This window comes from Taudactylus pleione, unplaced genomic scaffold, assembly GCF_031769625.1.
Source record: "Taudactylus pleione unplaced genomic scaffold, aTauple2 ptg000086l, whole genome shotgun sequence".
Taxonomy (NCBI): Eukaryota; Metazoa; Chordata; class Amphibia; order Anura; family Myobatrachidae; genus Taudactylus; species Taudactylus pleione.
This window is the reverse complement of record NW_028284488.1, coordinates 986,517-1,007,181: the sequence shown is the minus strand read 5'-3', so window position 1 is coordinate 1,007,181 and position 20,665 is coordinate 986,517. Positions and strand designations below refer to the sequence as shown.

General features: G+C 46.7%; 1 protein-coding gene across 5 annotated transcripts in view; it reads left to right on the top strand.

Annotated features, from left to right (window-relative positions):
* Positions 1-916: 916 nt before the first annotated feature.
* Positions 917-20,665, top strand: part of LOC148529094 (transmembrane protein 53-like) — a 47,508-nt gene continuing 27,759 nt past the window's right edge. For 2 of the 5 annotated variants that reach the window (XR_015877838.1, XM_088468857.1), the window contains exons 1-2: positions 917-1,155; positions 11,839-12,373. Coding sequence is in view for 4 of the 5 variants with exons in the window: in XM_088468857.1 (XP_088324983.1) it covers positions 1,090-1,155; positions 11,839-12,373 (601 nt within the window). In the remaining variant the exon portion in view is untranslated. Of the gene's footprint in view, positions 1,156-1,221; positions 1,517-8,983; positions 9,084-11,838; positions 12,374-20,665 lie in introns of those variants that run through there. The other 3 variants (XM_088468858.1, XM_088468859.1, XM_088468860.1) reach the window with 3 other exon arrangements.

The following is a 20,665-nucleotide window of genomic DNA, read 5'->3' as shown; positions in this document are numbered from 1 at the left end:
TCAAACTGTTTTTTTATGGTCAAATTTCCTGTCTAACATTCTTTCTGTCTAACAGCTTTAACTGTAAACAGGCTGCTGCAAGCCAGGGAAAAAAACCCAAAACACAAGTGAAAACACTGCTGCAAACCAGAAAAAAACAAAAGGGAACACTGTTAAACATTCCCATAATGCACACTTTCCATACCCCTCTCTTGTAATGGGCCTCTCAATACAGAGCTGCTAAGCACAAGGGACCGTCTACAAATAAACCATCTGAATGCCTAGTAGCCAACATTTGAATACTATTCCAGGGATACATTATTGCTAGTCGACCATGTGTCTCAACCATCACACCCCCTGTAAGCCAGCTGCTGTAGCTCCATGCAGGGCCGTAACTAGGGTGGTGCGACCTGTGCCATGGCACAGGGCAGAGGGCGCTGTTTGAGCCTGTCAATTTTCTTGTTTATTATCATTCTCACTTGTAGCTTCTTCTTCTATTATCCCCAGCATCTCCTGGCCTCCCGTATCTCTTCCCCATGAGGCCATGGCCCTTTTTCAGGTACACTATCTGATGTCCCTATTTAAAATATGGGGTGAGGCGCCAATGCTCTTTCTGGCACAAAGCACCAAAAAGTGTAGTTTCCGGCTCTGGCTCTACGTTGCCTGCCATTGCTCTCGATTCTTGTAGGAAATGCAGCAGTCACCATTTGGATGTGATTATGTTCATACTGTATATGTCTGTAGCACTTTATTTAGCTAAAAATAGTAAAGGTTAAAGCACATAGTTGAAGAGTGATCATTGTACATTGGATCCTAAATAAAGACTGCACATACTGCACTGTGCATATAGTTAATCAGCACCCCTGCCTCTAGCGTTCACAATCCCCCCCTCAAACAGAAGAAAGAACTGCTGCAGCCTCCCTGCAGGACTTGCTGAGCGGGTTGCGCCGGCCCTGGACAGATGCCACTGCAACCCTGTTTAAAAACCAAAAGTAGAGAACCTCGAACACATTGCATGCTGTATATGCTAGAGGTGTTAGTTTAAGGGAAGTTATTTGCAGACGCTCCCTCAGTAAAGATCTGCCTTGTCCTCTGCATTAACCGGCTAACATGATGTTTCGGGGAAGCTTGGCCCTTCGCTGTGCCGTCTGCCGCACCCTCCCCTTCCTGAGTACGGTAAGTGGTCAGCAGTCACAGCCAGCTGATGCATAAAAGAGAAGCCCCCGGGCCTCCACACACTGCCGACCAGGGGGAGAAGCATATCCTCCGAGAGGAGGCGCACAGTAATTCATAGCGCATTGGTGTCAGCAAGATGCGGAATTGCTTTGTATTATCCAAATCATACGGAGATTGCTGAGAACAATAATGCAAATGTTACTCAGCTGGCATTAATTGCTTTGTATTGCAGCTGTGGCAGCTGCCAAGCACTAGGCGGAGGTGTTGCCGGTCTCTGTGATGTTGTGTAAGAGTTGGCTCATTTCCTGTTGATAAAGCAATATTATGTATTATTTATTATTCAACACATGCAAGACAAAAGGTGATGTATACACTTATAGTAACTAGAAAAATAGTAAAGTGTTGAGGTGGGTACACATGTAACGATTTTTTTAACGATTTAACTATAATGACGTCGTTATCGTTAAATCGTTTAAAAAAATTGTTCATTTTTTGGGGGGGGGTGAACGATAATCGTTGAAGGGCGCTCCCGTTTGTAGTTCATCGTCCATTCTGACTGTCCAACATAACGATTTTCGTTTACAAAATCGTTCATGTACAGAATGAACGATGTCCATTCACTGTATGCATGATTAAAAAATCGTTCATCGTTCGTGAAAATCGTTTATAAATTTAGTAACCAACAATTTTTGTAAACGATTTTCGTTCACTTTTTCAAGGGAAAATCTGAGCGAAAATCGTTGGTTACTAACATCGTTACGTGTGTATGCAGCTTTATGCAATAATATGATCTATTTCCATGCTATTGCTAATAAATAATAAATAGCTAATCATTTAAAGTGTAAACACTGGTTAAAGTGGTTATAAAACAGTGTGGTTTTTGGGTGGTCTTGTAGGGCTGACAAAGTGGCACCACTTTAGAGAATTGCTCAAAAGTCGATTGAAAATAGCCAATTAATAATAAATAATGCTCTTTTAATGTAATAATTTTCACCTTTGTATAATGTGATAATATTCATGAATGACTGCCTTTTCTTCATAGTTAAGACCGCTCTGTTCTGCAGAAATGATGTACTGTGCTTACTGGCTTTTGCCATATTCAGAGCTTCTACACGTTGGAGTGGGTCTGCCTCACATGGTTATTAGGCAGCTCACCACATGGCAAATTCCTTCACTGAAGAAAAATAATCTTCTACACCTAGGGCAGATGTATCAAGCATTCCAAAGAGTGAGCAAGTTGAGAGGTTGCCCATAGCAGCTAAACAGAAATCAGATTTTACCTACCATTTTATAAAATGTACTGTACATGATAAATGCTAGCTAGAATGACAGTCCTTAAGGTTGTGTTTCTTATTGATATCTGCCACTCACGCAAATACAGGGCCGATCACCATGATAACTAAGATCTTAAGCGGCCCATGCACGGTGCAATTAATCAGCTGATCCGACGGATTGGTACAATTTGGCTGCTATATCGCACCTTGTATGGGCATGACATCGGATAGTGCACGTTCCCATGGGGGTCGCACATTGCACCCCCAGCTCTTACTGCACATTCAGTTGATCTGGGGATGCGATGTGCGATCCCATGCAGAACTATGTGGGGGTGGGGGATATCTGGAGGTCAGCCACCTGATCGCACCGTGTGTGGGGACCGCCAGATATGTCGGACGTCAGATCCCCTGTCGCGTTGCATGGTGCATATTGTGTATGGGCCGCTTTAATACTGGCATTTACTGTAGTATAATGATTTTCAAACTTTTTCAACTCGCGGCACTTTGAACACGATTTTAAAATTGCCAAGACACCCCATCAGTAATCCATTCGAAAAAGAATACACTGGCCCCCACAAAATAAAATCAAAGACATTGGCCCCCACTAAATAAAATCAAAGACATTAGCCCTCACAGAAAAAAAAAACCTCAATGATTGTCCCAACCCCCCAATAAAAGATTTACCTGACCTGATTGTAGCACAGATAGGAGCTCCCAGTAATTCCTGTCCCTCAGCCACGAGTGGCATCGGCACACAGCACTCAGTGGTGTGTAGTCTCAGACACACACTCTGCAGAGAGAGAGAGCAGTGAGTGCGAGCAGGACGGTGATGCGGCATTCATGACCTATGAGGTCACGCTACCGTGTCTTATAGGTCACGGCCAAGGCAGCGTCTGAGTCACCTGGAAGAGCCCTGCACTGCCCAGGTTCGAAGTGAAACTGGCAGTGGCTGCGCACTGGCAGGCATCTCCGGCGGCACACTTAAGGACTGCTTAAAAACGCGATTGAAAAACGTTGCTGTAGTCGGAAGAAGCAGCCCAGAAATCCTGGTGTTTTTGCAGACAGTTCTACCTTATCTTGTCAGTGTGGTTAAAGCATAAGGTATTCCCGCATAATTTGCTGAATTCCCAGCCTGTCAGTGATGAGAGGGAGATTTTGTTTAGAACCACACTACATGACTATGGCAAATAGTGGTAGTCATGCTGAATGAGGATCCTGCTGTGTGGTGTACAATGTATTGGGGGCCCAACTGTGTGGTGTACAATGTATTCGGGGCCCAACTGTGCGGCATACAATGTATTGGGGGCTCAACTGTGTGGTGTGCAATGTATTGGGGGCTCAACTGTGTGGTGTGCAATGTATGAGGGTGGATCCAAAAATCGGTGTCCTGACCATGAATAGCAGAGAAATTTAAGTTCAAATGACAGTTATTTTTCAACATACTCTCCATTTACGTCAGTACACTTCTCCCATCGATGCTCCAACCTCTTGATTCCGTTCAGGAAGAAGTCAGGTGATTGGTCCTCAAACCAGTCCTGTACAGCAGTCATGACACCGTCATCAGACGCATAAGTCTTCCCATGAATGTGTTACTATAGCTTGAGTGTGAATTTTAGTAGGCGTCATCTTCTTCATTTGCAGATATTTAATTACTGTTTTGAATTTCAGTTTTCTCAATTTTTCAACTTTTATACCCCTTTTAGACTTATGCCAAATACCCGGGTCTGAAAGGCGCAACTCCGGGGTGACAGTCTCAGGTCCGCTACATTGCTAGCTAGCAGGGTCTTTTTCCGGGATGTACGACTCAGGTAGACAGCCCGGCTCTATTGTGAAAGGTGCTATCCCGGTCTTTTAGAACTGGGTCGCGCCTTAAACAATCTGATTGGCCGGGGACAGTGGCGCTTGGAGATGAGATCATCTCCAAGCGCCCACTGAATGCTGGTGTAAAGGGTGACGACCCGGAAATAACCCTGGGCGTCCCCCTTGTGTGAAAGGGGTATCCCGACTTCAACCCGTGCTCGGTATCTCAGGTGATGAGCCGGGTTGAAGCTGGGTATTTACGTCTGAAAAGCTTGTTAGTGATGTTGTTCCCAACTTTTTAGTGATATTGTTCCGTTTATTATTCAATATCTGCAAGAATAAAAGAAGAATTGTGCTGTAATTTTCCACAATGTTCTACTAAAGCCGCCTATACACGGTGCGATATGCACCTTGCGATGCGACGGGGGATCTGACGGCCGACATATCGGGCGGTCCCCACACACGCTATGCCCAATATGCCGGCACCCTCCTCCCCCACCCGCATAGCGCTGCATGGGATCGTACATCGCATCGGCTGCTATATCTCACCGTGTATGGGCAACATAAGATCTCTAGTACAGTGGTTCTCAAACTTGGTCCTCAGGACCCCCCCACAGTTCACATTTTCCATGTCACCCAGCAGATGCACAAGTGTACTGACCTATTTAAAATATCCATAGGTGGAGCTAATACTTTCACTTGTGATTTTGAGGAGACTTGGAAAATATGCACTGTTTGGGGTCCTGAGGGCCGAGTTTGAGAACCTGTGCTTTAGTACATACATAAAGAAAATCAATATGGATCAACATCTACTACTACGTCAGGATACAGACTTTTGGATCCACCCACTTATTGGGGGTCAAGTTGTGCCAGCTCTACTAAAGCTGGCCACACACTAGACCAGTGGTTCTCAAACTTGGTCCTCAGGACCCCCACACAGTTCACGTTTTGCAGGTCACCCAGCAGCTGCACAGGTGTAATCATTACTCAATTACACATTTTAAAAGGTCCACAGGTGAAGCTAATTATTTCACTTGATTCAGTGTGGAGACATGGAAAACATGCACTGTTTGGGGTCCTGAGGACCGAGTTTGACAACCTATGCACTAGATCAACTTACATCCAACCAGCCAACTAGTTGATTGGTTGGAATGAAAATCTCATAACGTATGGGAGTAAATGATGATCAGCAATTTCCTCCTAAATGCCAGAAAACAGATGAAAACGGTCGTCAGACAAGTTATTTAAATGTTTGATCTAAACAATTTGTTCAAACAACAGTTTTTGTCCATTTTCCAGCGTTTGGGAGCAAATTGCTGATTGTCATTTGCTTTCATACCATATCAGATTTTCATTCCAACCAATCAACTAGTTGGCTGGTTGGACAGATAATCTCTAGATGTGTGGCCAGCTTAAGTGTTGGGGGCCCAGCTATGTGGTGTACTCTGTATTTGGGGTCCAGCTGTGTGGCATATTATGTATTGTGGCCCAGCTGTGTGGTGTACTCTTTATTACTCTAAAAATATACTGGTAGGTTAATTGGCTCCAAGCATAAATTAACCCTAGTGTGTATGTGTGTGAGCATGTGATAGGGAACATAGATTGTAAGCTCCACTGGGGCTGTAAAGCACTTCAGAATATGTGTGCGCTATATAAATAACTGGTAATAATATTAATAATAATAATATTTGGGGTCCAGCTGTGTGGCATATTATGTATTAGGGCCCATCTGTGTGGCATATTATGTATTGGGGTCCTGCACTGCAGTGTACTATGAATTGGGCACCAGAGATGAGCATGTGGTCGAATATGAGGGCATGTAGGAAAGTCTGAGAGGCATTGAAGCGGCATGTGTGGTGGTCTTAAAAGTTTTCATAAATGTTAGTTGTGGTCAATAGCCTGGCTCCTAAACATTTGAGCTGGCTCTTAAATTTTAGATAAAAAAAATTGTGTATTACTATAATGTATGCAACCATTGTCTTGCAATAAATGTAGATTCCTAATTAGTTTAGTGTGTATTGTGGACTTTGCGTTGTCAATAATGGATGTCATGCTAATAGTGTGTTGCAGTAATAGATCTACTGTACACAATATTTATTATTTGCCATATCATATATGATTATTATCCCCTTCTTAACCAGATATTGTTAAGCTGTTTCTACTAACTCGATAGTATATGGGGAAAGGTGAAGCATAGTCAGCTCAATAATACCCCTTTTCCACCTAAATTCTGGGTCTGACCCGGAGTTGGAACAAAGTTCGTACCCGGGTTTTAGCTTCGGTGTAAAAGGGGTATAACACACAGGGGGGAATCCAGTAAAGCTGGCCATACACTTAGACCACAGGTTCTCAAACTCTGTCCTCAGGACCCCAAACAGTGCATGTTTTGCAGGTCTCCTGACAGAATCACAATTGAAATAATTAGCTTCACCTGTGGATCTTTCAAAATGTGTCAGTAAGTAATGAATACACCTGTGCAGCTGCTGGGTGACCTGCAAAACGTGACCTGTGTGGGGTCCTGAGGACCGAGTTTGAGAACCACTGCACTAGACCAGTGGTTGTCAAACTCTGTCCTCAGGACCCCACACAGTTCACGTTTTGCAGGTCACCCAGCAGGTGCACAGGTGTATTCATTACTCGCTGGCACATTTAAAAAAAGATCCACAGGTGGAGCTAATTTTTCCCCTTGTGATTCTGTGAGGAGACCTGGAAAACATGCACTGTTTGGGGTCCTGAGGAACGAGAACCTGTGCACTAGACCAACTTAAGGTGGCCATACACAGTGAAATTCAAAAGTTGGTCAGATCAGTTGAACGATTTCCCTTGAAAATTCTTCCCTTCAGATGCAGGACGATTTGTATTTAAAATGCAACTATTTCACATAAGACCATACGATTTGATCAATCACATCACATAATGTGTGTCAATTCCTACACGATCAGTTGAGATCTCTCTGCAAAACCATCTGATCTGCGATCCAACTAGACGGCGAGGACGTGCATCGGGGTCGCAGAAGACTCAAAATACAACTATTTTCAAATGATTGGTCTGTCCAACCTGTAGAAACTGCCCAAATCGTGTGATCAATCGTCCCGTGTATAGCTGGCCACACACTAGAACAACTTACATCCAACCAGCCAACTTGTTGATTGGTTGGAATGAAAATCTGGTAAGGAATGAGAGTAAATGATGATCAGCAATTTACTCCTAAATGCCAGAAAACAGATGAAAATGGTCTTTCAGACAAGTTTGTTAAATGTTTGATCTAAACTATTTGTTCATACAACAGTTTTGGTCCATTTTTCAGCGTCTGGGAGCAAGTTGCTGATTGGTTGGAATGAAAATCTGGTAAGGATTACAATCTACTAGTTGGCTGGTTGGACAGATAATCTTTAGATGTGTGGCCAGCTTTAGGCCAGCATTACATCCAACCATCCAACTAGTTGGTTCGTTGGAATTAAAATCTGGTAAGGTATGGGAGCAAATGACAATCAACCATTTTCTCCAAAACCCTTGAAAACAGACAAAAACTGTTATTTAAACAAATTGTTTAAATCAAACATTTAACCAACTTGTCTGAACGACCATTTTTGTCTATTTTCCAGCATTTGGGATCAAATAGGACCTGCAAGGAATAGTCAGTGTAAAATGGCATCCTCTGGGGTTTAAACACGTCGGGAAAACTCATTGATTTTGCACTTTAAGCGGAATCCATGGGTTAGTGCTTGTTAACGCAAATTAATTGAATAGCTTTTCCACACGCTGTGCGATCAATTAGTAGTGGGGCATATCTCATGGCTAATTGAATTCCCCCTACATAGTGTGGTATACATTAATGCCAAATAATTACTTTACTAATATTCTTTATAAACATTATATCCAGGACAATTTAGTCTCATTCTGCAAATTTTCAAACTCTCTAAACCTCTTTGCATAGTTACTAGAATTGAAATTGTCAGTATATACAGATAACAGCAGAAGCATAATTTTACAATTCAAGATACCGTGTTTCCCCGATAATAAGACACTGTCTTATTTTTTTTTTGGTTCCAAAAAACACCATAGGGCTTATTTTTGGGGTAGGTCTTATTTTAACTAACATTGACAGTAGTGCCCCTTATGCAGGCCCCCCCTGTAGCAGTGCCCCTTATGCAGGCCCGCCCCCCTGTAGCAGTGCCCCTTATGCAGCCTCCCTTGTGTATAAGTGCCTCTTATGCAGGCCCCCCCCCTGTAGCAGTGTTCTTTATGCAGGCCCCCTTATTGCAGTGCAAGCCCCCCTGTAATTGATCCCCCACCAGTACAGTACGGTACTTACCTGAGTCGCCGCCGTCCGGGATGTCCCTCTCACTTGCGCGCTGACTGGATCTAACATGATCCAGCAGGCGCGGCTGTATAGGATCCTCAGTGCGCGAGTGACGTCATGACATCACCCGCGCACTGCATGACTGGGAACGCTGGTCTCTGCAACGTTCCCAGCTCAAAGAGAGATTAAGGTAGGTCTTATTTTCGGGGTAGGGCTTGTTTTAGACCGGGCTACAAAAGTAAGGGTAGGGCTTATTTTCAGGGTAGGTCTTATTATCGGGGAAACACGGTACTAGAGCTAGTGTATTGCAAAAGGTAGTTAAAAAAAGCTGGGTAAGCAAGATTTGTTTTATCTGTTGTCAGCCTAACTTACTGTAAAGTTCAAGCTCTCAAATATCTTTCTGATCTTAGTTAGCATGCCTTTTTCTGACTTGTGTACTGACTGTAAATAGGAAGTGCCTGTTATAACAGACCTAAAGGAAAGGAGCAAAAGTGTGAAGCAAAGTGAATGGGCAATGTCTGATGAATGCCAAGACTCAGCTCTGGATAATAGTAAGACTTAAGCACTTTTAATATCCTACTTGAGATTCAATTGTTACATGTTCCATATTTCCGTAATTTGTCTGCTGTGTAAATCACCATATATCATGTAGAAGAAAATCTGTTTAGTAAATTGGTGATAAGAAACCAACCCATTCTCCTTGCTCAGTGATTTGTAACCTGATTTTAAGTGGCTGCACATAACCCTTAATATCAGTAATAAGCTGAAACCATACATGTAAGCAAGAGACCCTTATCTGTAATAATATATCAGCAGGCATTTCAAACAAGGGTTACAAGGTGTAATAAACAAAGTTAGTTGCCACATGTAGTCATGTAGTTTTAGTTTCTAGGATAAATGCTTGTATATACAGTATATGTATGAATATGTGTAGTCGTATACTGTAGTTAGTGTCTATAGGATAACTGCTGGTATATTGTGTGTGTGTGTGACCACATGTCTGGCACTTCCAAAGAAATTTCACTACTGCAGTCGGTGCCTTCACAAAATTCGTAGATAAGCGGCCAAAGGTGCGGCACTAGGGACAAATCACTCAATAGGCTGGATTGCTGGATTATCACTGATAAACTGAAACGTTGTTGAGCATTCCAGTTGCCGGGGGCCTGATGTCACACTCTAGTGACCGTCCCTGGCGCAAAAAACAGTTGAGAGGTGGCCTGTGTACCCATTGGGCTCTGGCTTGGCCCTGCTGTGCTGCCCAGGGGAAGTTACCCGTCACCCACTGCCTCTCCCTTTCACCCGTTCTCCGTCACCTTCTGCCTTTGCTTTCACCCGCTCTGTCACCCTCTGCCTTTCAAACGCTCTCCGTCACCATCTCCCTTTCACCCGCTCTCCGTTACCCTCTGCCTCTCCCTGTCACCCGCTCCCCGTCACCCTCTGCCTTTTCCTGTCACCCTCTCCATTTCACCTTTACCCTGTCACCTACTGCTTCTCCCTGTCACCCTCCCTGTGGGATGTAGTTATGTGGCCGCTGGTCTCAATCCCGACATCGTAATCCCAACAAGGCATTTAACAAGTAGGTGAAATACTGACGCCTATGTTAATCCCGACGCCGGACCGATCGTCCTCTCTGCCGGATAAGTATACACTTAGCCCGGGGATGGAGGGGTTAGGTTTAGGGACCCCCGGGGAGACTTAGGGTTAGGCACCCCTCTTGGGAAAGTTAGGGTTAGGCTAGGGGAAGGGGGGCTTAGGGTTAGGCACTAGAGGGGTAGGTTAGGGTTATGGACCCCCCCCTGGAGCATCAGGTTTAGGGTGCGGGAGGGGGGGGTTAGGTTTAAGCACCCATGGGGGGAGGTTAGGCACTAAGGGGGTGGTTAGGGATAGGCACCCCTAAGGAAGGGGTAGGGGGGGGGAGGGCAGAGGGATAGCATACTTACCACCAGGTGTCGGGATCTTCACCTGTCGGCCTGTCGCTGCTCTTCAGCCGCCCATATTTCAATCCCATTCCCTCCCTGTCAACCTTTCCCTGTGATCCAATGCTTCTCCCCGTCACCCTCTCTCTGGTCAAATCTCTCCTACATGACAGTCACGTTGGTTATATTCCTCTCTCTTGAAAACTGAATACTAACTGCAGCCCTAGGGAGGAACAACTGCTTCAAGGGTTCCCCATTGTAGAGAAAAAACATATAGGTAAGGCAGACTCTCAAACAACTGACCTGTACCTGCCAGGGACTCAGGATGGGGGGGGCTAAAAAATGTGTGTACCGGGCCCCATGAATTCTGTTGCCGGCCCTGTCCCCAAGGCAGTAGACTCATGCACCATGATAAAATAAATGGCGCAAGAGCAGCAGACTCCTACTCATGACCCTTATATGCCACCAGACCCGTCCGGACACCCATTAAATGCCAGCAAACCCCTTTACAGGCCCTTATGCTCTACCAGAATATGATGCATGTCCCTTATAGGCCATCGGACTCCACTTAATGCCCTTATATGCCACCAGACCCATCTGCATGTCCCTAATGTGCCACCAGATTCTACTGGTGGCACATTAGGGACATGCAGATGGGTCTGGTGACATAAAAGGACCCTCCACATGGTCCTTTTATGCTGCTGTAATAAAAAAAGTTAACTATATTTTAATATATATACAAAACAACTGATGATACTGCAATATTGAAATATCCAATGCTTTTCTGTCACAGAAAGACTATCGGTCTATTGTATTATATATATTATAGTTTTACTGTTGCTGTGTGTTACAACTGTGGAGCTGTAAGCAGGCTGGGAAGGAAGAGGGTGGAGTCCTAGTCGGGGGTGGGGCTCTTGCATGCATCATGGGAGATAGGAGGGGGTAGAGCTGCTGCAGACCTCAGAGTGACCACTCCTTTGCCTGAAAGGTGAGAGGGAGCCGGGACACAGTATGTGTGCCCTTGTGTGTATCTGTGTGTCAGACCATCCTGTACAGTATATGTGTCATCCTGTGCATATATTTGTGCCTCCTCCAGTCTGGATGGCTCTGTGCATATCTGTGTTGACATGACTGAGTGTGCAAGACTTTTGGCATGACAGTGCAGGACTCTTGGCATAACAGTCTGTGTGACTGGAGTTTGGGGAGCATGGAACATACGTGTTCCGTGCTCCCCAAACTCATAATCCAGCTCTGGGAGACTATATATGTGTGTGTGTGTGTGTGTGTGTGTTATGGAAGTAACATTACTGACACAGATGGGATGGATAAGAGTTCAGGCCAGTGTGATAATATGCAATTTATTGTATATGTTCTTCTCTAATTACTGCAGGGTCATTACCTCCGTTACCAAACCAGTACCATGCCTCTTGACCTGGCTGTGAATATAACTTCTGGAACTGTCCGTGAAGGTCAAACTCAGACTACCTCACTGCTGCCTCCAAATGTGAAGAAATACTCCAACTTGGTATCGCTGCACACCAATCCCTCAGACTCTGTAAGCTGTCAGACCTCCCGTCCACTTTTACTCTTCCTTCCCTGGCTGGGCTCAAAGTCTCGATCCCATGAAAAGTATATTCAGCTGTACTTTAAATTGGGTTTTGATGTGCTCGTGGCAGAGAGCTCAATGTTGCACTTTCTATGGCCCAAAACAGGGCTAGCGTATGCAGGACAGTTAATAGATCTACTGATGGGAGAAAAGGACCTTTGCTCCCGCAGACTTTACGTCCATGCAATTTCCATTGGAGGCTATATGTTTGCACAGATGTTGGTGCGCTCGTCCAAGGAACAGCGGGATATGCTGGAGAGGATTTACGGGCAGGTGTTCGACAGCCTCGTGGCCGGCAGTATGGAAAAGATGGCAACAGGTGAATAAGAGACTTATATTTCATGGTGTTGTATAATAATCTACCATGTCTAAAATAAATGATTAGTTACATGTACAGATAATCACTGCCACAGTGCTATTAGTGTAAGGTCATTTATTTACATGTTGTATCTAATAACATGCTATGCCCCACATACATGTGAGAACATTTTTGTTTTTAAAAAATTTTTAATTTTAAACGATAGACCCACATCTGCGGTTTTTGCAAATATACTTTATTATGAATCAAACCATACAGTATTGTACATCAACCCTATGTAGTATACCTGTAAGCTTTCAAAATCACACAATAAAATAAGGGTTTTTTTTGTGGGTTGAATTCATGAAAATTAACTCCTGGCAGAGTCAAGGGAAAACAGTTTTTTCCTGTATCATGTCCATATATTAAAGATATTTATTTGATTTCTAGAACAAATATAATTTTTTTATTTGTTAAAATTGACACCACATGAAAATGTACAAAATGGTGGAGCCCCCTGAGGTGCAATTATGTTATGGACGCCTGGAAGCAAAAATATGAGATATGGTAAGAACTTACCTTTGTTATCTCTATTTCTACGAAGTCCATAGAGTTCCACAGGATACCTTGGGGGTATAGGTGATGACGTCAGGCATCGGGCACCATAGAGTTAAAGTTTTCAGCCTCCCAGGATGCACTAGGGTCCCCCTCCTATACCTGCCCCCGAGCCAAGGCATCTGTTACGTACCAAGCCATAGGCCGGAGGAGGAGAAGGAAGAGAGAGAAAAAAGATCTGGACACACACAAGAATCACATTCTCATCAGAGGGAGACGGAAAAACCGGTGACCAGAGCAAAGCCCATCTGCAGCACAGGTGCGACAGGGCGGGAGTCCTGTGGAACCCTATGGACTTCTTAGAAATAGAGATAACAAAGGTAAGTTCTTACCATATCTCATATTTTCTACATCAGGGTCCATAGGGTATCCACGGGATACCTTGGGGATGTCCCAAAGCAGTATCCTTTAAGGGTGGGGACGCTCTTGTGCTGAAAGGAGAATCCGCCGCCCGAAGGAAGCATCCTGAGAGGCGAAGGTGTCAAACGCGTAATACCTCACAAAGGTATGGACAGAGGACCACGTGGCAGCCTTGCAGATCTGGACTGCGGAGGCACCACGTCTAGCTGCCCACGAAGGACCCACAGACCTAGTGGAATGAGCCCTTACAGAGGATGGAACCGAAAGGCCTTCATGAAGATAAGCTTCAGAAATTGCCATACGAATCCAACCTGCCAAAGTTTGCTTTGAAGCAGGCCAACCCTTTTTACGGAAGCCATAGAGGACAAACAAGGCGTCCGACTTCCTAAACGAAGAAGTGCGGTCAACATAAATCCTTAAGGCCCGCACAACGTCCAAAGTGGCCTCACCCACTGAAAGATCAGGTGAACTAAAAGCCGGCACAACGATTTCCTCGTTGATGTGGAAACTTGAAACAACTTTAGGAAGGAAACCAGGACGAGTGCGCAGCACCGCCCTGTTCCTATGAAAAATCAGAAAAGGGGGTCTACGGGAGAGAGCCCCTAAGTCAGAAACACGTCTGGCCGAAGCAGTGGCCAGAAGGAAAATTGTTTTAGCTGTCAGCCATTTGAGGTCCACTGAGCCCAGTGGTTCAAACGGCGGTCCCTGGAGAGCCCTCAGGACCACAGCCAAATCCCAAGGCACCACCGGTGGAACAAAAGGTGGCTGAATTCGGAGAACACCTTGCATAAAGGTGCGCACATCAGGGATTGCAGCAATCCTATGATGGAACCAGACAGACAGGGCAGACACCTGCACCTTCAGAGATGCAAGGCGAAGCCCATGGTCCAGTCCCGCCTGTAGGAAAGCTAACACCCTAGACAGACAGAACTCCCCAGGAGCATAACCTCTTGGTTGACACCACTGGAAGAACGTATGCCACACACAATGGTATATCCTTGCAGAAGATGGTTTCCGAGCCCTTAGCATAGTTTGCACTACAGAGCTGGAAAACCCCCTGGTCCTTAACATGGCCGTCTCAACAGCCACGCCGTCAAAGACAGCCGAGTCAGGTCCGGGTGAAGACAAGGACCCTGTGACAGTAGGCCCGGTCGTAACGGCAACCGCAGAGGAATGTCCTGTTTGAATTTCCGGATTACCCGTGGAAGGGAAAACGGAGGAAATAGATAAGCAAACCGGAACGTCCACTGGACGGACAGAGCATCCACCAGAGAAGCCTTTTCGTCTCTTGTGCGAGACCCGTACTCCGGCAACTTGTTGTTGTGCCGTGACGCCATGAGGTCAATCTCTGGAAGACCCCATCCGTCCACCAGAAGTTGAAAGACGTCCTGGTGCAGAGACCATTCCCCCGGATGAACGTCCTGGCGACTGAGAAAGTCCGCCTCCCAGTTTAGGACTCCCGGGATGAATACTGCTGATATGGCCGGGAGATTGCGTTCCGCCCAAACCAGGATTTGGGATACCTCTACGAGTGCCGCCCGACTTCAGGTTCCTCCTTGCCGATTTATGTAGGCCACGGTGGTGGCGTTGTCCGACTGGACCTGCACGGGGTGACCTTGGAGAACCCAATGTGCCTGCTGGAGAGCATTGAAAACCGCGTGGAGCTCCAAGATGTTTATTGGAAGCTCTGTTTCTGCCTGGAACAAGTGTGGACCCGTGACTGCTCCCCAGCCCCGAAGGCTGGCGTCCGTTGTCAACAGGACCCAATTCGCCACCCAGAATGGACGACCCTTGTTGAGATGGGTCGTCTGCAACCACCAGGCGAGGGACAGGCGAACCTCTGGAGTGAGCACCATCGTCTGGGATTTTAGACTCTGAGGCAGTCCATTCCATTTGGACAGGATCAATTGCTGCAGAGGTCTGGAGTGAAACTGGGCATATTCCACCATGTCGAATACTGACACCATGGAGGCCAGTAACCTCATCGCCGAGTGCAGAGTCACACGGCGACTCTGCAGACAACTGCGCACCCTCAACTGCAAGGCAGAGATCTTTTCCCCCGTCACAAAGATCCTTTGCTGTCTGGAGTCCAATAAGGCTCCGAGGTGTAGAATCCTCTGAGACGGGATCAGGGTGGACTTCTGCCAGTTTATTAACCAGCCGTGCCGTTGCAGTATCGCAATCGTCAGATCCAAATGGCGTAGAAGGAGCTCTGGAGATCCTGCTACCAACAGAAGGTCGTCTAGGTACGGCAACTTGCGGGCTCCCTGCAGCCGCAGGGAAGCCCCCATGACCGCCATAACCTTGGTGAACACACGTGGTGCTGTCACCAGGCCAAAAGGTAACGCCCGGAACTGGAAGTGATCGTTGCGGATTGCAAACCTGAGGAACTGTTGATGGCGTAAAAGAATAGGGACATGCAGGTAAGCGTCCTGTATGTCCAACGACACCATGTAATCCCCAGGTTCCAGCGCCAGAATGATGGACCGTAGGGTCTCCATCCGAAACCTCGGCACCCGCAAGGACTTGTTGAGTGCTTTGAGGTTGAGGATCGGACGGTACGACCCATTGGGTTTCTGCACCAAAAACAGATTGAAATAGAAACCCTGGCCCCTCTGGGAGAATGGAACAGACACTATAACTCCAGTCTGGAGCATAGTGTGCAAAATCTTCCGCAATTCCATGGCTTTGTTCCGGTCTGATGGAAGACCTGTGGTGAAGAATCGGGATGGGGGCCTGTGCCGAAAGGAGAGGGCATACCCGTGAGAAACCACCTCGTGAACACAATTGTCTGTCGTGGTTACCGACCAACACTGGGCGAACTGCAGCAGGCGGCCTCCCACTTTGGGATCCCCCAAAGGGAGGCCCGGACCGTCAGGCCGCAGGCTTGTCATCTGACTTAGGGGCCGGACGTCTGGTACTTCAGGCCTGTTTCCGGGGCTTGGCCGATTTTTTGGGGCCAGCCTGTCGGGGAAAAGACTGTGCTTTAGGCCTACCCTGGGCCTTGTAAGGCCGAAAGGACGATGTACCTGAACTGGAAGGAACTCCAGCAGACGGGAGACATGCAGATTTGGCTGCCGCCAGCGTGGCTACAATTTTGTCCAGATCCGGACCAAATAGGACTTCTCCATTAAAAGGCAAAACTTCCAAGCCCTTTTTGGAATCAGCGTCCACCTTCCAAGATCGCAACCATAAGGTGCGACGAGCAGCTACAGCTGCCGAAAAAATCCGAGAAGTTAGGGTACTGATGTCCAAGGCCACTTCATTAATGTAAGTGGCCGAATCCCGGAGATTGCCAACCAACTCGGTCTGTTCAGCCGAACAGTCGGAATCCAAATACGCCTCCAAACTATCCGCCCAGCGCTCCATGGCTCTGGCTACCCAACAAATGGCCATAGCCAGCCTGGCTGCCCCCCCTCCCGCGAGGGAATAAACGGACTTTAGGCAGATCTTCACCTTACGTTCCGTAGCATCCTTCAAGGAGGACATGGAGGGCATGGGCAACGTGGCACTTAGGACCAGGCGTGTCACATGAGAATCCACCTGTGGAGGGGATTCCAACTTAGAAAAATAATTGTCTGCAAACGGGTAAGCCACCGCCAAGCGTCTCTGAGGTTGATACCGTTTACCAGGGTGTTTCCACGCCTCCTCTAAATGGTCTACTAACTGACCCGAAAGAGGAAACACTGTGGCGTCACCCTTAATATCCTTAAAAAAGGCATATTTTGACTTGGACACCGGAGGATCTTCATCCTCAATCACTAAAGCCGTACGGACTGCCCGAATAAATCCAGGAATATAAACCTTGGACTTAGTGTCCGACTCTTTAATACGGAGAGGTTCTTGGTCAGAAAGATCCAGAATCTCCCCATCATCAGACGTCGCGTCGTCATCCTCATAAGGAGCGGACAAAGACGCCACCGGCCGCTTATGTGGCCGCAACACAGACTCCCCTTGTAACACGTCCAACAAATGCTGTACAGAACTTGTCAGTGAATTAACCCACGCAGGCTTCTGAGAGACCTGGGGAGGGGAAATAGGGAGACTGTGGGGTACCATCAATTGTCTCGGGAAACCCTGCATGGGTGACGACACCACTGACTGCTGGGACAATCCCATCTGTGAAAACGCAGGCTGCGGAGCTAATTGGCCCACCAGGGTTGTAAGCGCTTTGGCGAAACAAGCCCAGGGCGGCTCCTGTACCGAAGCCGTGACAGTAATTGGCTGCGCCAATAAATAACACTGCCGACATAGCCCCTCCGCGTTACCCTCCCACCCTACTATTGGTACCTTACACGTAGTACACATAAGCTGGAGAGGAAAGTCACTCTCAGATATGATGGTAAGTATGTGACCCCTCTCACTGATACTTGTTAGTATAGTGGGAGAACCACCCTGCAATCACTGCACCGCAATGGCTTTAGCAGAAGAAGAGCAGGGACAGTGAAATGGCTGACAGTAGAAAGTGAAAGTACAGGCAGCAGACTCTGGACCATGTGCTCAGCAGTGACCCACCGCGGGACCCCGCTGCTTACCTGCTGCCCCCTTGAATCCAGCCATTGTCCCAAACATCTGGGGTCACCGCTAGCTGTGACCCCCAGATGCTTACCAGCATCCCCGGATCAGTACCGGCGTTCTGGTACCGGCGGGGGTGTAGGGAAGACAGCATGGACGTCAGCATTGACTGTCCATGCTGTACTTCCAGATGAGCAGCCACAGCTGCTGTGAAGAAAACTTCAGGGGCTAATCTTAGCCCCCCTCTAAACAGGTGCATCCGACTCCTGCCGGGCACCAACGAAAACTGAGATGCCTTAGCTCGGGGGCAGGGTATAGGAGGGGGACCCTAGTGCATCCTGGGAGGCTGAAAACTTTAACTCTATGGTGCCCGATGCCTGACGTCATCACCTATCCTGTGGATACCCTATGGACCCTGATGTAGAAAGGGTCAATTTTCTTGCCTAAAGTCCAATGACTTTAAAAAAAATCATCCTTCTCACATGCATTTTTATTAACTATTGTAATATAGTATGGGTAGGAAACTTTTTGTGGTTACACTGATCCCATACCAGGTATTGTCTGCAGTCAGAGCCTTGCCAGCAGTGTATTTTGGAGGCTGCTTATTCTATTAACATTCTCCATGTGTCCTCCATTGATTTCTTTCTATTTGCGTTCATGCCATACTTGCAGACATTCAGCTCCCTCCTTCCAGGAGGGAGCTGAATGTCTGCTTTCAGTGGGGGGCCTGGCCAGAAAATACTGCCGTGTTGGGGGCGGGGCCGTGGGCGTGATCGCGGCCCCAACCCCTCTTCACAATGGCGGCATAAACAGCATTGTGAAGCAGGGGGCGGGGCCACGAGGATGCGATTCAGCGCGAATCACCGGGCCCCCCCGCTGCCAGGGTTTCTACATTCACTCTGGCGGGTGTCGGGAGGCTTGCCTGCCTTTCCGGGGGGGCTGGGAGCGGCACCCGATATTCGGGAGGCTCCCGGCCAAATCGGGAGGGTAGGCAAGCCAAACTTCATGCTAGTATTTGTGCAGTTAGAGTTTCTGTTTTTATTTATTTTCTCTCCATGGCTACTTGTTCCACTTCAGTGCATTCAAGGCATTTCACAGCACAGGTGACTGAGTGCGTTGTTTACATCAGGAGTATTCAGAATGCTGCCCTCCAGCTGTTGTGGAACTACAAATCTCAGAATGCCCTGCCACAGTTTTAGCATGTTACTGAGGGTAGCATGAGCGCTTTAACCAGCATTGTGGTTTTTCATTTTTCTATGGCCCATTTACTCGAAAGGCTGCTACATTTTAGTGTATGAACTCCATTTAAAGTACAGGGTGTTGAAATGAGTGGGCAGAGTTAAATGGGTCTTCAAAGCCCTGGTAACTGTGGGTACACACACACACCAACTAAGCTTCAATTAGCACTAGAAACCTAATTAAATCTAATTAGCAAGGATTCCACAGCTGCAGTTAATATGGGTAGAAGTCATTGGTTCTACCCTAAAAATAGAAATATCCCACAAATCCCCAAAACACCCAGTGCCGTTGCGGTAACCAATAAACTTTTAATAGATAATAACTAGCAGAGAACTGACTTCAGATTAAAAATGGGTTTAACAAACATAACCATATAATAAAAATCAATATATATGTGTGTGTGTATGTATATAGATGTGTGGGTGTGTGTGTGTGTGTGTGTGTGTGTGTGTGTGTGTGTGTATATATATATATATATATATATATATGTAGAAAGGGAAAGGCAGCACTCGCAGGTCTTGACAACTGTCTGCCTTGTTCAACGTTTCAGTCTCACATGACTTTTATCATAGTGTTCTTGATAAAAGTCATGTGAGACTGAAGCGTTGAAGAAGGCAGACACAGTTGTCAAGTTTGATTCTTTCATTTCTTCAGACCTGTGAGTGCCGCCTTTCCCTTTCTACATATGTAAGTGGGTGTTCTATTGAACTTCCAGGAAGGCACCAAGGCAAGTAATTTATTTTGCATTTATGTGGAGTGCCAGCAATTTGACTATATATATATATATATATATAATATATGTGTCAGGTCCATAAATATTGGGACATTGACAGAATTTTCATATTTTGGCCTCTATTCACCACCACAATGGCTTTGAAATGAAACAAACAAGATGTGCTTTAACTGCAGACTTTCAGATTTAATTTGAGGGTAATTACATCCAAATCTGGTGAACGGTGTAGGAATTACAACGGTTTCTGTATGTGCCTCCCACTTTTTAAGGGGCCAAAAGTAATGGGACAAACTAAACAATCCTAAATCTAACTTTCACTTTCTACTTCAGGGTCCATAGGGGTCCACAGGGTGACCTTGGGGTATAGCTGGATCCTGGATCCTCGGGCACCACGGAGTTAAAGCTTTCAGCTGCTCCCAGGATGCACTTGGGTCCAACCTCCCCTATACCCCGCCCCCGAGCCACAGGCACCTCAGTTTTAGATGGTGCCCGGCCGGAGTCGGGTCACCCTGCGGGGTGGGCTGCTGGAGCAGCCCCCTAAAGCTTTTAATTTTTTATTTAACTTAGTTAAATTTATTTATTTATTTTTTACTACAGTTTTTCTACAGAGCGGCAGCGCTGGGCTGTCTGTACAGACGCCCACGCTGCCGCTCCTTCTCCCTGCTGGCGCCGCGACGCCAGCACTGAACTGGGGATCGCGGCGGGGGAAGCCATATTGTGTAATAGCCGGACTCTGGTTTCCCCCGGGACTGCTGCCGGAAGACGCCGGGGAGATCAGGTAAGCCGCGCACCGCTGATTAGCGGCGGTGCGCGGGTTCCTTTCAAATGCAGTCCCATGCCCCCGGTCTAGG